The 23022-nt window shown below is 41.2% G+C and overlaps 1 protein-coding gene across 1 annotated transcript in view; it reads right to left on the bottom strand.

Moving 5' to 3' along the window:
* Positions 1-4107: 4107 nt before the first annotated feature.
* Positions 4108-23022, bottom strand: part of LOC124268742 (tyrosine-protein kinase BAZ1B-like) — a 36869-nt gene continuing 17954 nt past the window's right edge. The window contains 20 exon segments of the mRNA XM_046703772.1: positions 4108-4742; positions 6082-6141; positions 6143-6226; positions 7561-7638; positions 8067-8275; positions 9690-9772; positions 10902-11059; positions 11842-11907; positions 12701-12841; positions 13881-14035; positions 14644-14761; positions 15467-15574; positions 17183-17246; positions 17554-17718; positions 18726-18882; positions 19780-19894; positions 20357-20423; positions 20687-20870; positions 21709-21815; positions 22563-22720. Coding sequence (XP_046559728.1) covers positions 4587-4742; positions 6082-6141; positions 6143-6226; positions 7561-7638; positions 8067-8275; positions 9690-9772; positions 10902-11059; positions 11842-11907; positions 12701-12841; positions 13881-14035; positions 14644-14761; positions 15467-15574; positions 17183-17246; positions 17554-17718; positions 18726-18882; positions 19780-19894; positions 20357-20423; positions 20687-20870; positions 21709-21815; positions 22563-22720 — 2433 coding nt within the window. The 3' untranslated portion in view covers positions 4108-4586.

The following is a 23022-nucleotide window of genomic DNA, read 5'->3' as shown; positions in this document are numbered from 1 at the left end:
GACTTGAGGTAGCATTCACTTATGACATCAGTCTCATTACTGTGCGTCTTTTTAATAGACTTTCAGTTGTAGCAGTTCATTAGGATCGAACCATTTTGTACCACACTCTTCATGCGTGTTTAAAGTAACTGTTCTTTTCACCTTCACGCTTGCACTTATCGTTGATTTTAAAAGTCGTCCATTTTACAAGTTTCATAAAAGAATCCAATTTCTAAGAGTCAGTGAGTGAGAGAGAGTTAAGTTTTACGCCATTTAAGCAATATTCCAGCAATAGCACAGCGTGGGGACACCAGAAATGAGCTTCACACATTGTACCCATGTGGGGGAAGCGAACCAGTCTTCGGCGTGACGAGCGAATGCTTTGGCCACTAGGCTGGAAACCCCCAATCCACCCATGTCTAAAAATTTGCCACATCTTTCCAGGGCTGTTGTGGAATTTAACGAGACCTCATTCCACAAAACTATCTTTGCTCAAAGGTGAAGGTCACTCCAAAACGTTACCATACATTGGCTTACTAATCATAGTGCTTTGTGGAAAGGAGGAACACTTCGATGTCACAGCGATAACTATACCCTCAATTCAGTGTTATAATTCCACAACATAAAGTTTGGCAATGAGCTGTGATGACAGGGACAACTTGCAGAGGTCAAGTTAGACTGACTGAGTATGGTTTTATGCCCCTTTTAGCAATATTCCAGCAATTTCACAGCGGGGACACCAGAAATGGGCTTCACACATTGTACCCAAGTGGGGATTCGAACCCGGGCCTTCGGCGTGACGAGCAAACGCTTTAACCATTAGGCTACCCCACCACCCAGGTCAAGATGGAACTGGTTGGCACTATGATGAGTAATGGGTTCAATTCCAGCCATGAGAACATTGGTTTATTCCGAGTATCAATGATCAAGTGGCAGTTGCCTGATAAACATCATGAGCAACTACCAAAGGGCGGTGATGACAGCCTACCAAACTACTGCTACTTTTCCCAGGTGTTTTGTCTTGTGTTAAAATAAGATCAGCTGGACTTCACTGACTGACTGACTGAGTTTGGTTTTACGCCGCTTTTAGCAATATTCCAGCAACATCAAGGCGGGGGACACCAGAAATGGGCTTTACACATTGTGCCCATGTGGGGATTCGAACCCGGGTCTTCGGCGTGACGAGCCAACGCTTTAACCATTAGGCTACCCACCGCCCCAGCTGGACTTCAAACTGCGTGACCATGGTAATACCAACTCTACTGAACGTGGAATTGGTTTGTATTTTCACAGACAAGGCAACCTAATTCTTCTCTGAGACGCTGTCCATCTTCAATTGCCATGTACATGGCACAGCAGAATCTCCCCAGGAAACAAAGAACACAAAACACAGCTCAATGTCAAGTTAAGCTTTAATTTAAAGGATGACATGTTATAAATTACTCTTTGTCAGACACACTCTGTCAGCTGCTCTGCAACCTTTAAGTACACACCCTAATATAAAATAGGATACATTAGACCACTAAACAGACGAAAACATTGCCTCTACTTTACAGTTGTAGTTTGTGTGCAACAAAGTCTGAATGAAGCTTCTTGGTATTTACCTAATGGACTGTATAAGTTTTCAAGTTAATGCCCATTTCATTAATCACTATTAGATTAAGCCTATGACTGTTAATCACACTATGGACAGGTCTGTCTGTGTTATGCTACATTCCAGATAGCTGACCTTACCCTGTAAACATACCAATCAAGACGGGACAATCCAATGACTGATAGAATGAGCAAGTGTCCATGCTGTTGGGTGCATTGACATGCCATCAAATGAGTTACCAATAATTACCATCAGATCCATTAAGTTTCCACTTAACAACAGCTGGGATGCTTGGTGAAAATCTAACCCAGACACCCCAGAGTTTCACTTCCTTCACATCAACTGAAATACATATTGCCCTGATATTTCATAATTCAAACCATTTCATGGAGTGTCTTTGTAAATATTCCATTAGTTTTTTTCCTTTCATGTGTCAAAAGTAAACAAAACGAGGGGACCGAGATATTTGCTAAGAGATGGTGTAACCATCTGATTATTACAAAATCATGACCCCAATATCATTACACCAGGACAATACCATTAAAAAGATCAGATTCTAACAAAAATAATTTTCACAGTTGCTGAAAAACCTCGTAACTGCCATCAAGAATGGCAAACCCTACATACTTCTGTGATGAAAGATGATGATACTTTCAGTGTTAGGTTACTTTCATTTTCCCCAGGTAACAATGTTTGAAATAAAAATTATTTCAGAAACATCCTGGGGCTTGTGTCATTGAAAGTAAATACTGTCAAAGTTAATACTCTTTGAAGTTGGCTACAGAAAGTACATGACCATGTTTTTTGCCCTTCAATGCATCCATCACTCATTCTTTCTCTTCAAATATCAATGTAAAACGAAATTCATTTTCAAAGGATCTGCACATTCAAACAGGTAGACTGCAGCTGAAATATCCCATGTTCTTAAATTGTTTGTTTTTTTTAAAAAAAACCCCAAACATTAACAGATTTTTATTAAATTGAATTCATGCTTCTTGATACTTAATTAAAGTAGAGTCATTCGAAACAAAATCGCATACAAAGGTCAGTGATGACACTCTGGTAGATTTCAATCAAAAGAAACATATTCAGTGTACAAGATAGGGCTGGGACGATACATTTAAATTTGATACAGCTATCGTATCGTCGACCGGTGTATCGATACACAACTTTTTCAAAACAATATTATCTTAAACATGTTAAAGTACTTATTTAGAGAAAAATATGCACGTTTTAAAAGTTTACAACTCACGTTAAACCAGCTGTCTGTTCGGTAATATTTGGCCACTACCAGCCATTCATTTTAAATCATGGTACTGTGTCATTCTTTCAAGGTGTATGTATCGTGATATGTATCGTATCGCAGGTAACATATCACGATACGTATCATATCGTGACAAAGTGCCTCTTCCCAGCCCTAGTACAATGTTAAATAAATTCCATCAGTCAGGAAAAAAGAAGGGAAATTCCACTGAGACTTGACGCTGTAGGTGTAATTAAACTGGAACTAGTGCCACAGTAACCCCTGAACCACCTTATAGTACAGGAGACCACCAACAAAACACCTGGGCAAACCTTCTCAATGACTCACTTAACAATATCAATGCAAGTAATTCCTGAATTTGTTGAAAGGCGGATTTGTTGAAATTACTTAATCTCATTAAAACGAAACTTGAGTTTTACGTGCTACTAAACAATGGTGACATCTCATCACGGGTCGTGTCAGAACGGCTTTCATCCAATCAATCAGAGCGTTGCTAACATGATTGGGACAGTGAGAGTCGGAATGAGATTCCTAATCTTAGAACAATTGCTGGCTGTATGACGTATTCCTTCAAACTAATTGCCCTATTGTCACTTCAATGGGATAAACATTTAAAACATAAGAGACTGCCATACAATCTCAGCCACTTATTAAACAATCGCAAAAAAATTTTCTATTGTTCAGTTGCAATCTGAAAATCAATATTTTTCAAAGCATAGTGAAAAATGCCAGTCTGAAGTTCCTGACTGAAAACAAAGTTGCTTCCTGACTGGCAAATGTTGACTTCTTGTTTGTCATTTTATTTGTTAGTCATAGTTTGCAAACCTTTGTTCTGAAATGACCATGATGTGATGTTCTCATTGAACAGCGGTAGCGAGTATCTGATTCTAATGACACTGATATAACTAAATTATTTTTGATACAATTTCAACTGCCTTCATGTATATGTCGGATAATATAACATAATCTGATATCATGTGTCAGTTGACCATGAACCACTCAACAATTCATATCCTAAACCGAGCCTAGGAATAGTTTTAATATGGATGCATGCTTCTGACCACTAAGAATACCAGGTTAATTCTGTCATGAATAAAATGCCTACAATTATTTCTCATGCGTCAGCAATCCCTTTGAAGTGATGGGGTTGAATTCGTGATCACAACTACATTTATACACTTCACATAAAATAATATATAAGTTGACGGATTCGTACCCAAGACTGTACAGTTTACAAAGACAACATGAAAACACTATCTCACGACTAAAATAGAGTATTTACAATGAAATTTTATTTTCAACTGAATTTGTGTATTTTGATGTGAATTGATACATGCTGCTTTTCCTTCTGAAAAACAAAATTACTCGATGTTCCTTTTCAACAAAGTTTAAATATAAAGGATATCTTCACCACCTGATTTCATTTTGTGAAAAAAGTGAAGTGTGAATTCAAATATGTTTACCACATGAATACACTGAACATGTACGCTATTACTACACACATAAATTTCTGCACCAAAGGATATGTACATACTCTTTAACAGAACTAAATATTCACATAACTTGTGCTTTCTTCAGCATTTTGAGATGAGAAAAACAACAACAATGAATTAACTTAATTACTGAACAACTTTAAAATGACAATATGCTAATTTACACCCAATGTACAGATAACTACTTCACAAGAAGCCAGGTACCATGACGACTGAATCCAGGATGGGAAAGATGTACATATGTGACTAAGACTCTTCATCGTCGAGATCGTTTCCGATTGCTGTAGCCATGGTCATCGTAACCATTGGCAACAGGGTCACGACTGTAGTGATAGAAAGGCAACTTCTTGCTGAGTATTTCCACGAACACCTTCTCCACTTCTAGCATACACTGGTAGACCTCGCTGTCCTCCTGCAACACAGAGTGAGTGAGTGAGTGATATATTCTCACACATAGAACCAGAGTTTAAGTATAGTCTTATTTAACAATATCCCACAGTATCATGTTTGGTAATAGCAGAAATGGAAAATATACATGTTCCGATGAGGGGAATTAAACCCAGAACATCACATACTTTTAGAACAAGGTGGAAGTCATCTTTTGTTTGACCTTATTTAAAATCTTTTAACAAAACAAATATCCAAGAATTTCAAAAGATTCCAATACACTTTTGACGCTGGGTGCTATCAGGTGAAGTAGTTCACCGAAGGCCAACATAGACGTTCATTTTGTTTGTTGCTTGTATAACGCCACACTCAACAATATTCCAGCTGTATGGCAGCTGTCTGTAGATAACTGAGTCTGGAGCAGATCATCCAGTGATCATCATCACGAGCAATGATCAATGCTATTGGGATATGATGACCTGCATCAAATCTTTTGCCCACACATCACTGACCCTCAGAGGGTGTACCTCAATAGCCCTTCGGTAGGTGTCAGATGTCAGCCATTTGTCCCCAAAGTGGGGACTTGAGCGCAATCGGTGGATATTATAGAAATTTGTTTGTTTATTTTTTGTTCAACGCCTCACTCAGCAATATTCCAGCTGTATGGTGGCAGTCTGTAAATCTTGGAGTCTGTACCAGAGAATCCAGTGATCAACAGCATGAGCATCGATCAACGCAATTGAGTTACGATGACCTGCATCAACCAAGTCAGCGAGCCTGACCACCCGATCCTGTTAGGTGAGGTGAAATTGGGTTTATCGTCGTGATTATAACGAACTGACAGATAGCATGAACTGTGGGTCCCTGCCACTTGTATATTTTGCTTAAGATAGACTACGGTTATATCGAAGTGTTATTAGTGGTCCCTGTGAAGTGAGGTGAAATGGGGTTTAACGTCGTACTTGAGAATATTTTGCTCATATGACGACGTGCATGCGTGTGTATGTGTGGCTGCTTGTACTAGCCCAGACTTAAGCTGGTTTTATAGTGCTAGCCCACTGAGATACCATGCCGCAGTGAAGCATGCATACCCCACTCAGACACATTATACTGACTTCGATCCGACCAGTCCTTGTTGTACCCATTAATGCCGAGTGCCAGGCAGGGACCAACAAGTACCATATTTTAACGTCTTTTTGTATGACGCGGTCAGGGATCGAACCCGTGACCTTCCGCTCCAACCACTACACCACGGAGACGGTTCGATCCTGTTAGCCACCTCATATGACCAGCATGGGTTGCTTAACATCAATTCTAACCCAGACCTTCAAGAGTGACAGCATGAAGTCAGTGTAACAGCTTACCTTGTTGTACTGAGCAGCATTCCTGAAGACGAGGGCGGTCTCTTTGATGACTTCCTCGGGGGGACGAGTAGCTGAGGCGGGCCAGCTTGTTCTTCATAGTGTGGAAGTCCATGGGATGCTTCACTATCACATAGTAGTCTGGGACCTGTTGGGTGGACATGGGTCATGAGCTGGCATTGTCAGTGAGTGGGTTACCTTTCACTTTAAAGTTATGTCACGAGTCAGCTAAATGTAGGGAGTCGTGGCCATGGATGTTTACCACTTTTTTGAAAGTCACATGCATAGTGAGGTGGTGGATTGAATTGGTTGTTGTTCAAAGACTCAGCAATGTCCCAGCTAAATGGTGGTGTTGTCACTCACTCACTCATGCATAGTGCTAACAAACCAAGTGCCAGAGCAAGCCAGGGATTAAAACCCTGGGTCCTGATCCACAAAACGTTCGTAGCCACAAAACGTTGATAAGCTATAGAGTTACGACAGGTCTTAACGTTACCAACGCTTTGTGGATGGGGACCCTGGTCATTGAATGCTTGCATGCCAAACTTTGCCCATAAAATTATGTTGGAATCTTATAAGAGAGCAATTCCAATGCCTATGACTCAGTATTTTCCAAAATGGTTTCCAATGGCTAGTGTTCATTTATCTTAACTACAGTCCAGCTAATGTGTAAGTATTGCAGTTGCATACTTGGACAAGATTCAAAAGACAGCTGTTACACCAATATCGCATATAAACATACATTTTCTTTTACTCATTTACTGCCAATCAGTCAATACAGCATACAGTGACAGAGGCGGATTAAATACAGCTTGAACGGCATTGAAGATCATTGCACAGATAGAGTGACTGGTACTTCTTACCACCTTAATGCCCATTGCCAGGAGGCAGGGGCACAACAATCATCACCTTGTTAAGGCATCATTTAGTATGATGCAGTAAGGAGATTGAACCACGAACAATGGTGGTGGCGCGTGGTCCTGTGCTCAAAGCTCAGGTCACAAATCGGTTAAGTTAAGCAGCGTCGATCTCGGAGAGTCCTTGGATGGGTGACCGTGTTTGGCAGCTTGACTCCTGAGAGTTTCTAAGACTTGAGTCCTGCCCCACAACGAAGCACATGTGACACATGTGGTCTCACCTTAGGCAAGTGAGTTTGTTCAAAACTGTCTCTGTTCACCCAGCAGGAAAATGGGTACCCGGTGGAAAAAAGTCATATGACTATAACCTTCTAGCGCCTAACAGGCTGCTTGGGTTATCCCGGGTAATAATGTGCTGTGCCTTGATTGTTAGCGCTATGAGCATACCTAGTGTGGAGTTTGGCGCTATATAAATGGACACATTATTATTATTATTACAATCCACTTTTGAGAGCTGCAATATCCACTAGATAACAGATAGGAAATATTCTTGTCGTCAAATGGTTCATCAGCCCACATTAAAACTCCACTTAACGCTATGGAAGATAGTGAGGTCATGACATACCTCTTTCTTGTCCACAGCTTCCAGGAATGGCCACGAGGACTTGTGCTTCATCACCTTGTCTAAAATCTCCTCACATATCTGAAACAAGGACATACCAGCTGACAACAAAGCCATATTTACACAACATAGAGAGAGGATTACATGTTTGACCACAGTTGCTGTTTCGTAACATTGCCCTTAATAAGTCCATCCTTGCAAACAGAAATGAACTACACAAAACTACACCCTGTCCTTTTGACAATACATCTATTAAAATAACCAACACATCAACAAAACACATGGGCAGCTGAAAAACCTTCTGATAAGGTAGTTGAGGTGTCTCGGAAAGCTTGAAGTGATGCAGGGGTCACTCACGAGTTCGAGTATAGTGTTGACTAACCTAGAACATAATTGAGGAGAACTTGGTTTTGACCCCTGAGGTAACATTTCTGATGAGCCCTAGGGATGCAACTGCACAGCCAACTGTGCCCCACAGGATTAAAGAGTGACAAAGCTTAACCACTTACAGAGAGTTCGGATGGAGGTCTACGAGAATAGATGGGCTTTTGGTCCAGTGCTTCGCTGACAGGTTCCCGTTTCCGTGATGATGAACGTGTACTTGACGATGTGGTTTCTTTCTTTGATGAAGCTGATCTTCGACTAGACTTGGTCTGGCGTTGATTTTCAGCATCTGACTCATCCTCCGAAGATGACTGATTGTACTTAACTCTTGCGGCTGGAGACAGGAAGACAACAAGAGTACAGCTTTGGTAACTCAAACTCAATACACATGCATGGCTAAGATTGGGCCACTGATAATTGCAATAGGACATATATTAAACACAAGTTAAATGTATGATGTAACCAGCTCTAATCATATATAAGTAATTGGAATATTTGGAGAGGTATTGAAAAATATGGAAGGATTCTGAATGAATGACAAATGTGGTAGTGCCAACTTCGAAAAACAGCGAGTTTGGTTTTATGCTGCTTTTGGCAATATTTCAGAAATATCATGTTGGGGACACCAGAAATAGGCTTCACACGTTGTCCCCATGTGGGGAATCGAACCCAGGTCCTTGGTGTGATAGGTGAATGCTTTAACCACTGGGCTACCCCACCGCCCCAATAAACAACAGGTGTGTCAGTGGTTGTGATGATGAGATACTTTGCGATCTGTCAGTGAATGATAAGAATGTGAATGACACAGGTTAAAAAAGCGCTTCATATGAGGTGAGGTGAGGTGAGGTGAAATTGGGTTTTACGTCGTACTTGAGAATATTTCGCTCATATGACGACGTGCATGCGTGTGTATGTGTATGTGCAGCTGCTTGTACTAGCCCAGACTTAAGCTGGTTTTATAGTGCTAGCTCACTGAGATACCATGCCGCAGTGAAGCATGAATACCCCACTCAGACACATTATACCGACTCTGAGCCGACCAGTCCTTGTTGTACCCATTAATGCCAAGCGCCAGGCAGGGACCAACAAGTACCATATTTTAACGTCTTTTTGTATGACGCGGTCGGGGATCGAACCCACGACCTTCTGCTCTCCGAGCAGACTCTCGCTCTTCATATGAAGGTATATGTACAATTCTAAACATTTAAAAATACTTGCTGTATTGAATGCACTGTAGTAACGTGAAAATGGAAGGGCTGTTTCAATTGAGTCACATATTCAGTGAATCAAACAGTATCCTTTCCTTTCATGAATTCAATTCACTATTCCCAATCACTTGAATCAAATATTTGGAAGTTTTTTATAAAAAGGAGTGTTTTTACTTGAACAAGGGTGTTATTTATCAAAGCAGAATGGATTGTCAGGCAGGATAATAGTTACAACACTTATATACTGTAGATGGCAGTAATATGGTCACTGATAGCAGTCTTGACAAAGTAACAATGTAAACAAGGTTGAAACATGTCAAAGAATCTATATGGCTTCTGCTATTGCTTCACTGAATATAAAGAACACATACGTATACTGACGTGTATTTGTTACCCCCTGAATCCAGATTGCCATTCAGAGAACCAAGTACCATCTTTAAATGTTTTTCGTATGTGGTGCCAAAGATAGAAAAAGGGAGAAAGCAATTTTGGATACGACAGAAAATTTTATGTGCGGCTCATCTCATTTTCCTTTTTTACCTCTAGGTTTTCTTCGTGAAGATTTTCCTCTGTTCCGTTGACTTCTGGTTCCACCTTTACAGTTCGAACACTCCCAGTACCCCCCTGAAAGTGGACACAGAAATTTAACCAATGACAAATAACAAAACAAACACCACCCAAACAACTCATGACCATGGGCACTGGATAAAGTGAGTGAGTGAGTGAGTTTAGTTTTACGCCGCACTCAGCAATATTCCAGCTATATGTCGGTGGTCTGTAAATAATCGAGTCTGGACCAGACAATCCAGTGATCAACAGCATGAGCATCGATCTCCGCAACTGGGAACCGATGACCTGTGTCAAGTCAGCGAGCCTGACCACCCGATCCCGTTAGTCACCTCTTACGACAAGCATAGTCGCCTTTTGTGGCAAGCATGGGTTGCTGAAGACCTATTCTACCCCGGATCTTCACGGGTCGGGCACTGGATAAAAAAGTGTACATATTCTTGACGTTTTAATACTAAAACAGTACCAGGTCATTCTTGTTCCCATACAGGGATTTACGGGATGCGAATTCCCGCGTCATATACACATAAAAATAGACAATGGACGCAAAGAAATGTATTAGCGCATCCACGGGGACGCAGAAAAAGTCCAAATATACTTTTGGTGAAAATTCTCACTGAGTTTGCAACTAGCAGGGTTATTGTATCATTTGCAACTGAATTATTGTAACAATGTGATGATCATGATACACAATACAATAACAGTATTAATGATAATATTTAAGTGTCTGGGACCCCCATTTTGTAGTACAAGACCCCTGAAAATTAGAGTATGAGTCCCAGGGACCCCTCAAATACAGGACTCAAGGTAAATCCCTGTCCCATACAAAATGAAAAAATGATCTCAAAGGGGCAAGACAGAATCTGGGTTGTGGGTCAGAATTCCCAATTTGCCCTGATTGTTATCCTACCAGCACTGTGATTGCCAGCACTGGCCTAAGGGGTAAATGTACAACACTAGGAACATTGCTGTTTTTCCTCCCAGTTTAGTTTACATGCAATGATAGAATTAAAATACTGTTCAATAGGGGTCATTTCTAAAAAGCTTTTAGTCAACCAAAGAATTATGGTAAGGGGACAAAAAGAAGAAAAGAAAAGGATTTTACATCACATATAGGTACTGAATTTTGATTGATAATTGAATTGTGAATTTGAACTGCCTCCTGTTTTTATTTGTGTGACGTACCTAGGTGGGTGTCGGAGGGGTGGATTGTGGCAGTCTAGATGATAGACAGCAGGACAAACTCCACACTCAATAAGGTCTCCCTCTTCTCCGTCTCCACACTCATAGCACTCCTGGTCATGCTCGATGGCCTCTCGCTCCTCACCGTTGTCACTTTGGTCCTGCAACAACAAACTCCTCCATTAACATCAGCAACAACATCCTCCTCCTCCAACATCATCAGCAACGCCCTCCTCCAACATCAGCAACAACACCCTCCTCCTACATCGCAACAACACCCTCATCCAACATCAGCAACAACACCCTCCTCCAACATCAGCAACAACACCCTCCCACATCAGCAACAACACCCTCCTCCAACATCAGCAACAACACCCTCCTCCAACATCAGCAACAACACCCTCCCACATCAGCAACACCCTCCTCCAACATCAGCAACAACACCCTCCCACATCATCAGCAACAACACCTTGCTACATCAGCAGTGGCAACAACACCTTGTTTCATCAACAACATCAACAAAAAACTTTATCAACATTGACAACACCACGATTTATCAGTACCCAATTTCATCCACATACAAAACCCATTTTCACAAAAACTTTTCAAATTAATCTATTTATGAAAACCCGTGATCACAAGGGACTGACCCTTAGATTTGCAACTGTTCACAAGACATCCAAAAACATTAAGCTACAAATCCCACATAACAAAATATTTCCTCAGAAAAAAACCCTGTACATCTAAATGTAGTGACATTCTATAAACATATCAAACACATAAAATTATCCTTCTTGCAGACTTCGAACTAAAGCCTCCAAACATAATGAAGACATACAAATCTTACAATTCATACAAATGGATACATACAGGGCTTGTAAAGATTATTCAGATTTTCTAATTTCAAACCAGTAAAATACTTCCCATTCAAAAATATACTCACATCGTCTGATTCAGCATCTTCATTGTACCGCTTAACCTCTCGACTGTGCCGTCTCTTGGACTGAGGCTGGAGACAACACAAATATGAGGTCACTGTGCTGTACACATTTTGTTATTAATACTTCAAAATCCATACTAATTCTCCTGTACTTAGGTAGCAAAAGAATAGGTTGAAAGTGATATTGAGATACTGAATTCTAAACAAAATGACTTATGTTTAAAGGGAAACCATATTAATGTCAGTCTTCAACTTAGACTGAGCACCAGGGCCCTCTTTCACAAAGCACTAAGGTAATCGTAAGTCACAAAGGTAACCTTAGGGACCGTTCATAATTTATGGCCGGTGTGTGTGTGTGTGTGTGTGTGTGTGTGTGTGTGTGTGTGTGTGTGTGTGTGTGTGTGTGTGTGTGTTGTGTGTGAGAGTGAGTGAAAATGATGATTTTTATGGAGAAGCATGTACAATGTGAATGACCCCCCCCAAAAACATTTATGTACAAAGTGACCCCCATGCATGTCATGTACAAAATCAATGACCCCAACCCCCTCCAATGTTTTAAGCATAATTTTATGTACAAAATTGCTTACACCCTTCCCCCAGAATGTGTGTAAAAAACCCCCCAAAACAACCCAAAAACAAACAAACAAAAAGAACAAACAAAAAGAAAGAACAAAATGGGTGACCCACCCTTAAAATCATCATCACCCCCCCCCTAGGCACAAATAATGAACGATCCCTTAGTGCAATGTTAAAGAATGGGAGTTAAGGTTAACCTTAGTAAAGGTTGCCTCCGTGAAAGGAGCCGCTGGCTGAGGAGCCTGTCCTCTGCAATGAGAGTTTAAAGTTGAGTTTGTATACTCACTATACAAGCCGGGCAGAACCAGTCTCCCTTGGGGATGTAGAGGAGTGCTGGACGTAGGCAGTACATGTGGAAGGCCTGGTTGCACTCATCACACAGCAGTACGGCCTCGTCGTTACCCTTCTTACGACATATCTTGCATTTCTGGAGGAAATCAGACAAAAGGAACTCATACTGATCTAACTCACAAGAACCAAAAATATTTGGTGTGAAGAAGAATGATTAACAAGGTCAATGGAACAGTGTTAATAGATTTTCATTCTCAGCTCCCTGGGGAGTACACAAACCAAGCTGCCTGTCAGATGGTAGAAGGTCAACAGTCACAATACCATCTTATAGAACAATGTCCTTAATCACTGCTGGGTGAACATAGTGTTACACTTGCTTCAGTTGGTCGGTCGGTTGTTTAACGCCGCACTCAGCAATATTTCAGCTATATGGCAGCGATCTGTAAATAATCGAGTCTGAACCATGTGATCAACAGCATGAACCTCAATCTACGCAATTGGGATACTGACTGACTGACTGACTGAGTTTGGTTTTACGCCGCTTTTAGCAATATTCCAGCAACATCACGGCGGGGGACACCAGAAATGGGCTTCACACAATGTACCCATGTGGGGATTTGAACCCGGGTCTTCGGCGTGACGAGCCAACGCTTTAACCACTAGGCTACCCCACTGCCCCTCCAATTGGGATACCACGACATGTCTCAACAAATTTAGCGAGTCTGACTACCGATCCCGTTAGTCGCCTCTTACGACAAGCATGGGTTACTGAAGACCAATTCTAACCTGGATCTTCACAGGTAATAAATCTAAAAAGCCTAATTAGTTCAGAGTAAGTAGAGTAAGTGTTGTAGCTTGTTGTATTGAAACTCAATAATTCTTCACATGAAGATTATAGCAAGGCTACATCATTAATTCTGAACACTGCTTGAGACATTTCAACAATTTTGTTTTAGTGAGGACATCTTCAATATCATGAAGACCATGAATTGACAGTACAGAAACCTTTATTAATACTTTTCTGTAGTCAGAGTTGGGGAGTACAGCTTAATGTTCCATTAATATCAGCGCTGAGTACAGTAAGACCATATTTTATATTAGAATATCAAGCTGACTGAACTCGTCTGATTTAGTTTCAATTTGAAACTGAATCCCTGGAGTGTGTCCAGACTTACAGCATTTTCGGCTGACTTCTCCCACTTGATGCATGAGTCCAGCATGCCTAACAACACGTGCAGCCTGGAGAACGTGGGGCAGGTCTCCAGGGCTTCAAACCAGTCAGCTACAGCCTTGGAGGCAGTCACGTCCTCCTCCACATCCTCATCTTCATCTGTAATACACACAACACACATTCAATATCATTCTCAAACACAGCGGTGCACAGCCTCGAGACTCACACTGCACCTTACTGTGATACCTAGGTCTGTTTTGTGGTAACATTATAGCGAGTGAGTATGTTTTTACGCCGCTTTTAGCAATACTCCTGCAATATCACAGCGGGGATCACAAAAATGGGCTTCACACATTGTAACCATGTGGGAAGTGAACCTGGTCTTTCAGCGTGACGAGCAAACACTCTAACCACATGGCTACCTCACCACCCCAGCAATATCACAGTGGGAGACACTAAAAATGGGCTTCACACATTGTAGAGGAATCGAGTCTTCGTGACAAGTAAATGCTTTAACCATGAGGCCACCCCACTGCCCTGTAAACATTATAATGAGTTAACAAAACAAATTTCATGTAACTATACAATAAACAATAACATATTGGACTGCTGTTGTTGGAGGCCAAGATTGTGTTGCAAAAGGGCGAAGCTCATGAAGGTGTTATGACATAGTTTGTTCCTCGAGAACAATCACCACCACATGAAATTGAGGACATACATTTTGAACCAGTATCCAACATGCCTGTCATTTCAAATGACTGATCTACCTTTGTCTTCTTCTTCCTTTATTTCTTTGACTTGCGTTGTCGGGACGTTTCTAGGTTTCATGAAACCTTTCAAAAACTTCTCAGCTACATTTTTCTGAACTTCTTTCAAACATGCCCCCTGAAATTAAAACCTGAATATCAGCTTTATTGACACAAAGCACTTTTATCAGGAAAATTAGTCTGACAAGCAACAAGGCAACAAGAAAACACTTGTGTTTATCCAGCATTTCTAATGAAATAGAAAACCAAATTTGTCATAGTGATATTTTATTTAGGAATTCCATGATTAAAATATTCTTCTGAAAAGAAGTTAACGGCCTCTCGATTCGGAAAGACAGAAATTCTGAAAACAACAAAAGCCCCCAAAACAACAACCTCAAAACACACAGATGGGGCATGTCTGACTCATCAGATCCTTGAGATCTATACGGACTCTAACCTATTGTTAACAAAGTCATGTGCTGTCATTAGCTTGATGTTACAAGACAGAAATCAACAACAGATGGCATTTAAACATGTGTCAAGATAGAAATTAAAAATAGAAACAAAAAATAAAAAAATAAAAAATCCCCCCCCCCAAAAAAAAAAAAAAAAGAAATGGAAAAAAAGAGTGATTGAGTGTGGTTTTACGACGCTTTTAGCAATATTCCAGCAACATCACGGCAGGTGACACCAGAAATGAGCTTCACATATTGTACCCATGTGGGAAATCGAACCCGGGTTTTCGGCATGACGATTGAACGTTTTAACCACTGGGCTACCCCAACGCTCCACAAAACCAAGACAAGTGGCTACAGTGACAGACGGAGCATGCCAGACTTACCAGATCCTTGATATCTGTTGCTGAGCTGACTCTGGCCTCCCACTCATCAAACAGCGGTATGCCGCCTAGCCCACCATTTCTCAACCGCAACTCCGCGTCATTCAATTCCTGCATAAACAGACATGACATTCAGTATGAAAACACATAATTTAAGGTCTTCCAAAACTTGAAAAGATAACAGTTGTGATTGGTCAAGCAGCTCATGTTTTGTGTATCCACAGAATGAGTGATTACTTACAGTTAACATCTGAGGCTTATTCAATTTAGGTGAAGCTATGTGATTTTTACTCATGCGGCTGAAGTACTATAAAATAACAGGGCCACCATCCCGAAGGGATATAATTCTATAATGCAAACAGTGACACTTCAGAAAACTTGGATATATGTGTCTAAGGGATGTAACTCTGTAAAGCAAACTGCGGCACCAAAGAGAGCTGGAAGACCTTTGTCTAGGGGATGTAACTCTGCAGAGCAAATTGTGTCACCCATGTCTAAGGGATGTAACTCTGCAGAGCAAACAGTGTCACCCATGTCCACTGCAGAACAAATTGTGACAACCATGTCTAGGGGATGTAACTCTGCAGAGCAAATTGTGTCACCCATGTCTAAGGGATGTAACTCTGCAGAGCAAACAGTGTCACCCATGTCCACTGCAGAACAAATTGTGACAACCATGTCTAAGGGATGTAACTCTGCAGAGCAAACTGTGTCACCCATGTCTAAGGGATGTAACTCTGCAGAGCAAACTGTGTCACCCATGTCCACTGCAGAACAAATTGTCACCCATGTCTAAGGGATGGCAGATGTAACTGTCTGCAGAGCAAATTGAGACAACCATGTCTCTGCAAAGTGTCACCCATGTCTAAGGGATGTAACTCTGCAGAGCAAACTGTGTCACCCATGTCCACTGCAGAACAAATTGTGACAACCATGTCTAAGGGATGTAACTCTGCAGAACAAACTGTGACAACCATGTCTAAGGGATGTAACTCTGCAAAGCAAACTGTCTCACCCATGTCTAAGGGATGTAACTCTGCAAAGCAAACTGTGTCACCCATGTCTAAGGGATGTAACTCTGCAAAGCAAACTGTCTAAGGGATCACCCATGTCTAAGAGATGTAACTCTGCAAAGCAAACTGTGTCACCCATGTCTAAGAGATGTAACTCTGCAAAGCAAACTGTGTCACCCATGTCTAAGAGATGTAACTCTGCAAAGCAAACTGTGTCACCCATGTCTAAGGGATGTAACTCTGCAGAGCAAGCTGTGTCACCCATGTCTAAGGGATGTAACTCTGCAGAGCAAGCTGTGTCACCCATGTCTAAGGGATGTAACTCTGCAGAGCAAGCTGGGTCACCCATGTCTAAGGGATGTAGCTCTGCAGAGCAAGCTCTGTCACCCATGTCTAAGGGATGTAACTCTGCAGAGCAAACTGTGTCACCCATGTCCAAGGGATGTAACTCTGCAGAGCAAGCTGGGTCACCCATGTCTAAGGGATGTAACTCTGCAGAGCAAACTGTGTCACCCATGTCTAAGAGATGTAACTCTGCAGTGCAAACTGTGTCACCCATGTCTAAGGGATGTAGCTCTGCAGAGCAAGCTCTGTCACCCATGTCTAAGGGATGTAACTCTGCAAAGCAAACTGTGGCACCTCAGCAAACCATGCCCACTGAATTTGCGACAAGAAATAATAATCCAGACAAGTTTTCACCACTGACCTTTCTAAACGCGGTGACAAGGTCCTCTTCAGTGATTTCAGTGTCAAGAACATCCCTGTCTGGCCTGATACAAGAGGAAATACTTGAAAGCTTTTACATTTAGATATAGACACAATTCTACTTCCTCCTTTGTGGAGCCACCACAGACACAGAAGAAAGAGAGCATTATTTGTTAAATATGATCGTAATATTTTTTACAATTTTTCTGTCTTGCACTTTTTGAAGCAAGTTTCCAACAGAACACAGAACAAACTTTGATTGCCCACTTTGTACACAAGGTAAAAAAGATATTTAAAATCAAATTGAAGTTTATCTTCGCTGGGATTCACTTCGCAAATACATTTGTTTACTTCTCTGAAAATGTTCCCCACCTCTTTGCGCCATTAATGGCTTTAGACAGCTCGTCATACTTCTTCTCTATCTCAGACTTAAGCTGGCTCTCTCGGATGCCCATCGGCACGAGTGCCTTCAGCAGGGCTTCAAGCTCTTCCACTGTGTCGCAGGTGAACCACAGGTTCTGACCAGGTCGTGGAAAACTGAAACAAATATTGACAGTGTTGTTACGAGTGATGTTACGAACAGCGTATGTGAGTGATGTTACGAACAACGTATGTGAGTGATGTTACGAACAGCATATGTGAGTGATGTTACGAACAACGTATGCGAGTGATGTTACGAACAGCATATGTGAGTGATGTTACGAACAACGTATGTGAGTGATGTTACGAACAACGATGTGAGCGATGTTACTTAACGTATGAACAACGATGTGAGTAATGTTACAAACAAGCGTATAAGTGACGATGAGAGTGATATGTGAGTGATGCTAAGAACAACATATGAGAGTGATGTTACTAAAAAACGATGTGAGTGATGTTGCGAAACAACGATGTGAGTGATGCTGCGAACAACGATGTGTGAGTGATGCTAAGAACAACGTATGAGAGTGATGTTACAAACAGCACGTATGTGAGTGATGTTACTGAACAACGTGATGATGTTACGAACAAAGTATGTGAGTGATGCTAAGAACAACGTATGAGAGTGATGTTATGAACAACGTATGAATAACGATGTGAGTGATGTGATGTTAAGCACGATGTGAGTGATGCTATGTGAGTGATGCTAAGAACAACGTGATGAGAGTGATGTTGCTTAACAACGTATGTGAGTGATGTTACGAACAACGTATGTGAGTGATGTTACGAACAACGTATGTGAGTGATGTTATGAATAACGATGTGAGTGATGTTACGAACAACGTATGTGAGTGATGTTATGAATAAGTATGTGAGTGATGTTACGAACACCAGAAATGGGCTTCACACATTGTGCCCATGTGGGGAATCAAACCTGAGTCTTTGGCGTGACGAGTGAACACTTTAACCACTAGGCTATGCCACAACCCCTTTTCTGATTATAAACCCTCCAAGCAATATATAAAGAGCATAAACTATGAACACAGAGATGTAATGAAAAACACTGAAGGACTTTTTGGGCATTGCACAATAATTTGAACAACTGACGAAGGCTACATGTGTACCTTGTCTCAGTGTCTGATTTCCTCTTCTTTAACTTCAACGGTGTGTTTGGCTGTGATCCCGATGTGACACTATCCGCCTTCTTGGGCGTGCTCGGAGCACTTGACGCCCTATCACCCAATCCTTGACAGTTGTAGTCTATATCTGCATTCACCCAACCTAAAAGAAAGAGAACAAGCATTGTCACTAAGGTGACATAATCCCCCGCTGCAATTTATCAAATCAAACTTAAAAAGTAATGAAAGTTTAAGATGAAGTTAAATGTCAACAAAAACATGACCAGTCAACCTCTCTTGATATCTTGCTCTTTAGTTGTTCAAACACACAAACATTTTCAAGACTGACTTTGACCCTGACATGAATGTCTTAGTGTATGAAATATGCAAAAATGGTACTAAAGAAATTGCTTATTGAAAAATATTTAAGGGAAGTCTTGAAAGTCTATGAAAAAAATCCAGTGAATTCAGGTTAATATGCTGAAATCTTCAAAGTGTCACAGCGACCTTGAAAATTATGTGAAGGTCACCAAAATCAACTGGGCCTTGCACTTTCCCTAGATGAAGCTTGGTGTCAACATTTTCTGTCAACTACACTTCATTTTGAGGCGTTGAGTAAACACAATATGATTGTGAATTCTTTGAATAATGCGAACCGAAGTTGTAATTATCGGTAACTGCCAGTTGTCTGTGGTCTGAGTTTGCCACGACCAGGACCCCATCACAGGGAGTTGGCTTATGCATGATACATACCATTTTGACACTGATTTAAGGGTCAAGTTAGGGGTCATCTTTTCTACGGTTATATACAGTATCTTAATATTACATCTTGACATATACTGAAAACCAGTGTTAAAACACTTGCTTCTTGCCAGAATAATGCAAAACCTGTTTTTTAAGCACGACATCCTGCACCTCCCACCCGAAACCTAAACATCCTGAAGACAATTGTTTTCTGAATTAATATTTGTGTGTGTGCGTGCCTGAAGTGAAAGACTAACAAAACACAACATTATATCAACATTGTACACAAACGTGCAAGTAATGGGTAAAAGGTCACCTTTCTCAATAAACAGCCCAGGTGTAGTACTGTTGAAAATCCAGTACCGACAATGGTTCCTGTCGGTTCCAATCGGGCTCTGTCGTAACACGCTGCGTGCCAGAGTTACACTATCCTGGAACACAAGTCATCAATATCACTAAAACAAAATTGTATCTGTTAGAAAAGGTTGACATAAAGACTCAAGTTTGCCACTTGGCTACTAGAATATCAGTATCCCAACCAAACCATGCTGTAAGATTAATCTTGAACTTGGTGACTGCCATCTGACCATGTCTTTGAGACTAAAGCACAAGGAATTTTCAAGCCTGAAATGCTATTGCTGTATCATATGCTGGCCTGTCAATAAGTAAATCTTGCCAGGAAAGAGTGATGGCCACCATCGGCAACAATTCATATTGTAAGGAGACACTAAGATGCAATTAAGGTCACTATATGCCTGTCCAACTATCTCTAAGTTAAGCTTGATTACAATTAATCAGTGAATCCTAATCAGACGAAGTCATTATATTTTGATATTTTTTAATTTTTTTTAAATTATCCAAAAAAAAATAGATTGCAAAAAGTAGACACATACTTTGTACAATTTCTGCAACTTTTCCCTCTCAAGCTGTTTACGATATTCTTGGTATTCTTTTTCCTTCCTGGAAAATACAAGACAAAATTAGAACAATATTAGATTCCAGTATTTACTTTTCACGCTTTTCATATGCAGGAAATCAAACAGGGGTCTTCAGAGAGACAAGCTATCACCAGCCTCCCCTCAGTTCCCGAATTCAACAAATTGCTTGTGGAATTATGTCATTCGTAAGCAAATGATGTGGTAAAAAGTTACGATTGGCTATAATGATACAAATACTTTGTAGACCAGGGCCCTGTGTCTAAGCTTCACATCTTGTCCACTTACTGCTCTTTTCTCTCTTTCTCCTTCTTCTCCCTCTCAGCGGACTGCTTGGCTGTCATTAGTCGCCTCCTCTTGAGAACGGAAATGAGGTCATCCCCCTCGACGTCGTCCATGGAGTCCCCGGCAGCTGACCCACTGTCAGTCTCACCTTCCTTCTTGCCATAGAAGTGGTTCAGTGTTGCACCTGCTGAGCCCAACAAACATACGTACATATCCAGGGGTGGAAATAAACCACTGCCCGACGTCCAATCCAGTGTTTTTTCAAGTCGGGCAAGCAAATTTGCATATCACGCTGTACCAATGTCCAGTTGACTTTCCTATGTTAATTATGTTATTTATTTAAAATATCAACAAGACAATCGGCCGGTATAGAGGAAAAATGATCAGGGCAAGTGATTTTACATGTGCCACTCTAACGATGTACACTAGCAATTTTAAAGTTATTTCCTCCCCTGATATCACTTGCGTATCAGAATTCTACGTAAATTTGGATAATCATGATTGAAGTAAAATTATCAACACACTGCATTTTCATTCTGAAAATTGTTCCAATAACAGACCCCTAAACATGCCTCTTCTGCGTCTGGGGTGCCCCCTTCTGTTGGTTACTACACGGGAGTTATCTGTCCCTGATCCTTACATTAACTTTAACTCAGCACCAAGTCAAATCATCACACAGGTGGTAGACAGAAAGTCAGGCATGATTGATTGATTGAGTGATTGATCGTTGTTTAACGCTGAACTCAGCAATATTCCAGCTATATGTCAGTGGTCTGTAAATAACCAAGTCTGGTCCAGACAATCCAGTGATCGGCAGCACGAGCATCGTACAAGTAATTGGGATATGATGACATGTGTCAACCAAGTCAGACCACCCGATCCTGTTAGTCGCCTCTTATGACAAGCATGGGCTACTGGAGATCAGTTCTAACCCGGATCTTCACGGGTCTGGGAGACATTGAAGGAAATTATCAGATTTCCTGAAATGATGGTGACAGTAAAACATCCCCCGTGTCTCCACCAACCTGCTGGCTTCTCCTCGGGTTGATCCTCTCCCTTGCCCTTCAATTCGCCCTTCGATTCACCCTTCTTCTTCAGCTTCTCCTCTTTCAGCTCCGCGTTCTTCTGACGACTGAAACATGCACATGCCAATAAATTACAAATTTCGCTGTCATAACTAAGAACAATAGTCAATAAAATATCACAATGGAATGTCATTGAAATCAAGCAATTGTTTTTGCGAGAATGGAAAAAAGAAAAGTGGCCACATACATGGAATATTTCCCAATCAGTCAATAATAAAAGGAGTGGGTCTTTTAATGCATTAATGGTGGGACCAATGTCACTACTTCTGTACAACAGTTTATGTGTGTTAATGATTACATTAACAGTCTGTTTAGCAATAGTTGTTGACATATACTAGTACATTACTAAGAAGTGATGTTTGCATGAGGTATAAACTTGAAACAGGTATGCACCCTCTGAGGATGCTTCAGCTGATAACAAGTGAGTTTAGTTTTATGCCACACTCAGCACAATTTCAGCTAAGGGCAGCGGTCTGTAAATAATCGAGTCTGGGCCAGACAATCCAGTGATCAACAGCATGAGTGAGCGAGTTTAGCTTTACGCCACACTCAGCAATATTCCAGCTATATGGCAGTGGTCTGTAAATAATCGAGTCTGGACCAGACAATCCAGTGATCAACAGCATGAGCATCGACTTGCGCAATTGAGAACGGATGACATGTGTCAACCAAGTCAGCGAGCCTGACCACTCCATCCCGTTAGTAGGCTCTTTCGATAGGCATGGATTACTGAAGATCAATTCTGACCTGGATCCTCACAGGTTTGGCTGAGGTGTAAGGAAGCCATGACTTACGAGAGCTGACTGGCTTCCTGCTGTTTGTTCTCCATGTAGTCCTGCATGGAGTAGGTTCCGAGGATGCGCAGACACAGCCCACTTAACACCTTCAGCTTGGCCTCTGCTTCCAGCTCGTGAAATTCCTGGGTCTCTAACTGATGGATGATCTGGTCCGGCTGCACACATACATTACAGCTCTCAATCATGGACATTCGGAAATAGTGACCCCAAAATGACAAAACAGTGGGCGATTTAGTGAGTGAGTTGTGTTTTACACTGCGTTTACAAGTATTCCAGCAATATTATGGCAGGGGACACCAGAAATGGGTTTTACACAATGTACAGATGTGGGGAATTGAACCCTAGCCTTTGGTGTGATGAGCCAAAGCTTTAACCACTGGGCTACCCCACCACCCAATAGTTGGCCAATAAAAACACTTACAGGAACAGGCGACCTCAGAAATGTTTGAACTAAATG

This window comes from Haliotis rubra, unplaced genomic scaffold (assembly GCF_003918875.1).
Source record: "Haliotis rubra isolate DU_JTF1 unplaced genomic scaffold, ASM391887v1 Scf14, whole genome shotgun sequence".
Lineage (NCBI taxonomy): Eukaryota > Metazoa > Mollusca > Gastropoda > Lepetellida > Haliotidae > Haliotis > Haliotis rubra.
Note: the sequence above shows the minus strand (reverse complement) of the source record. Positions and strands in the feature narration are given on the sequence as shown.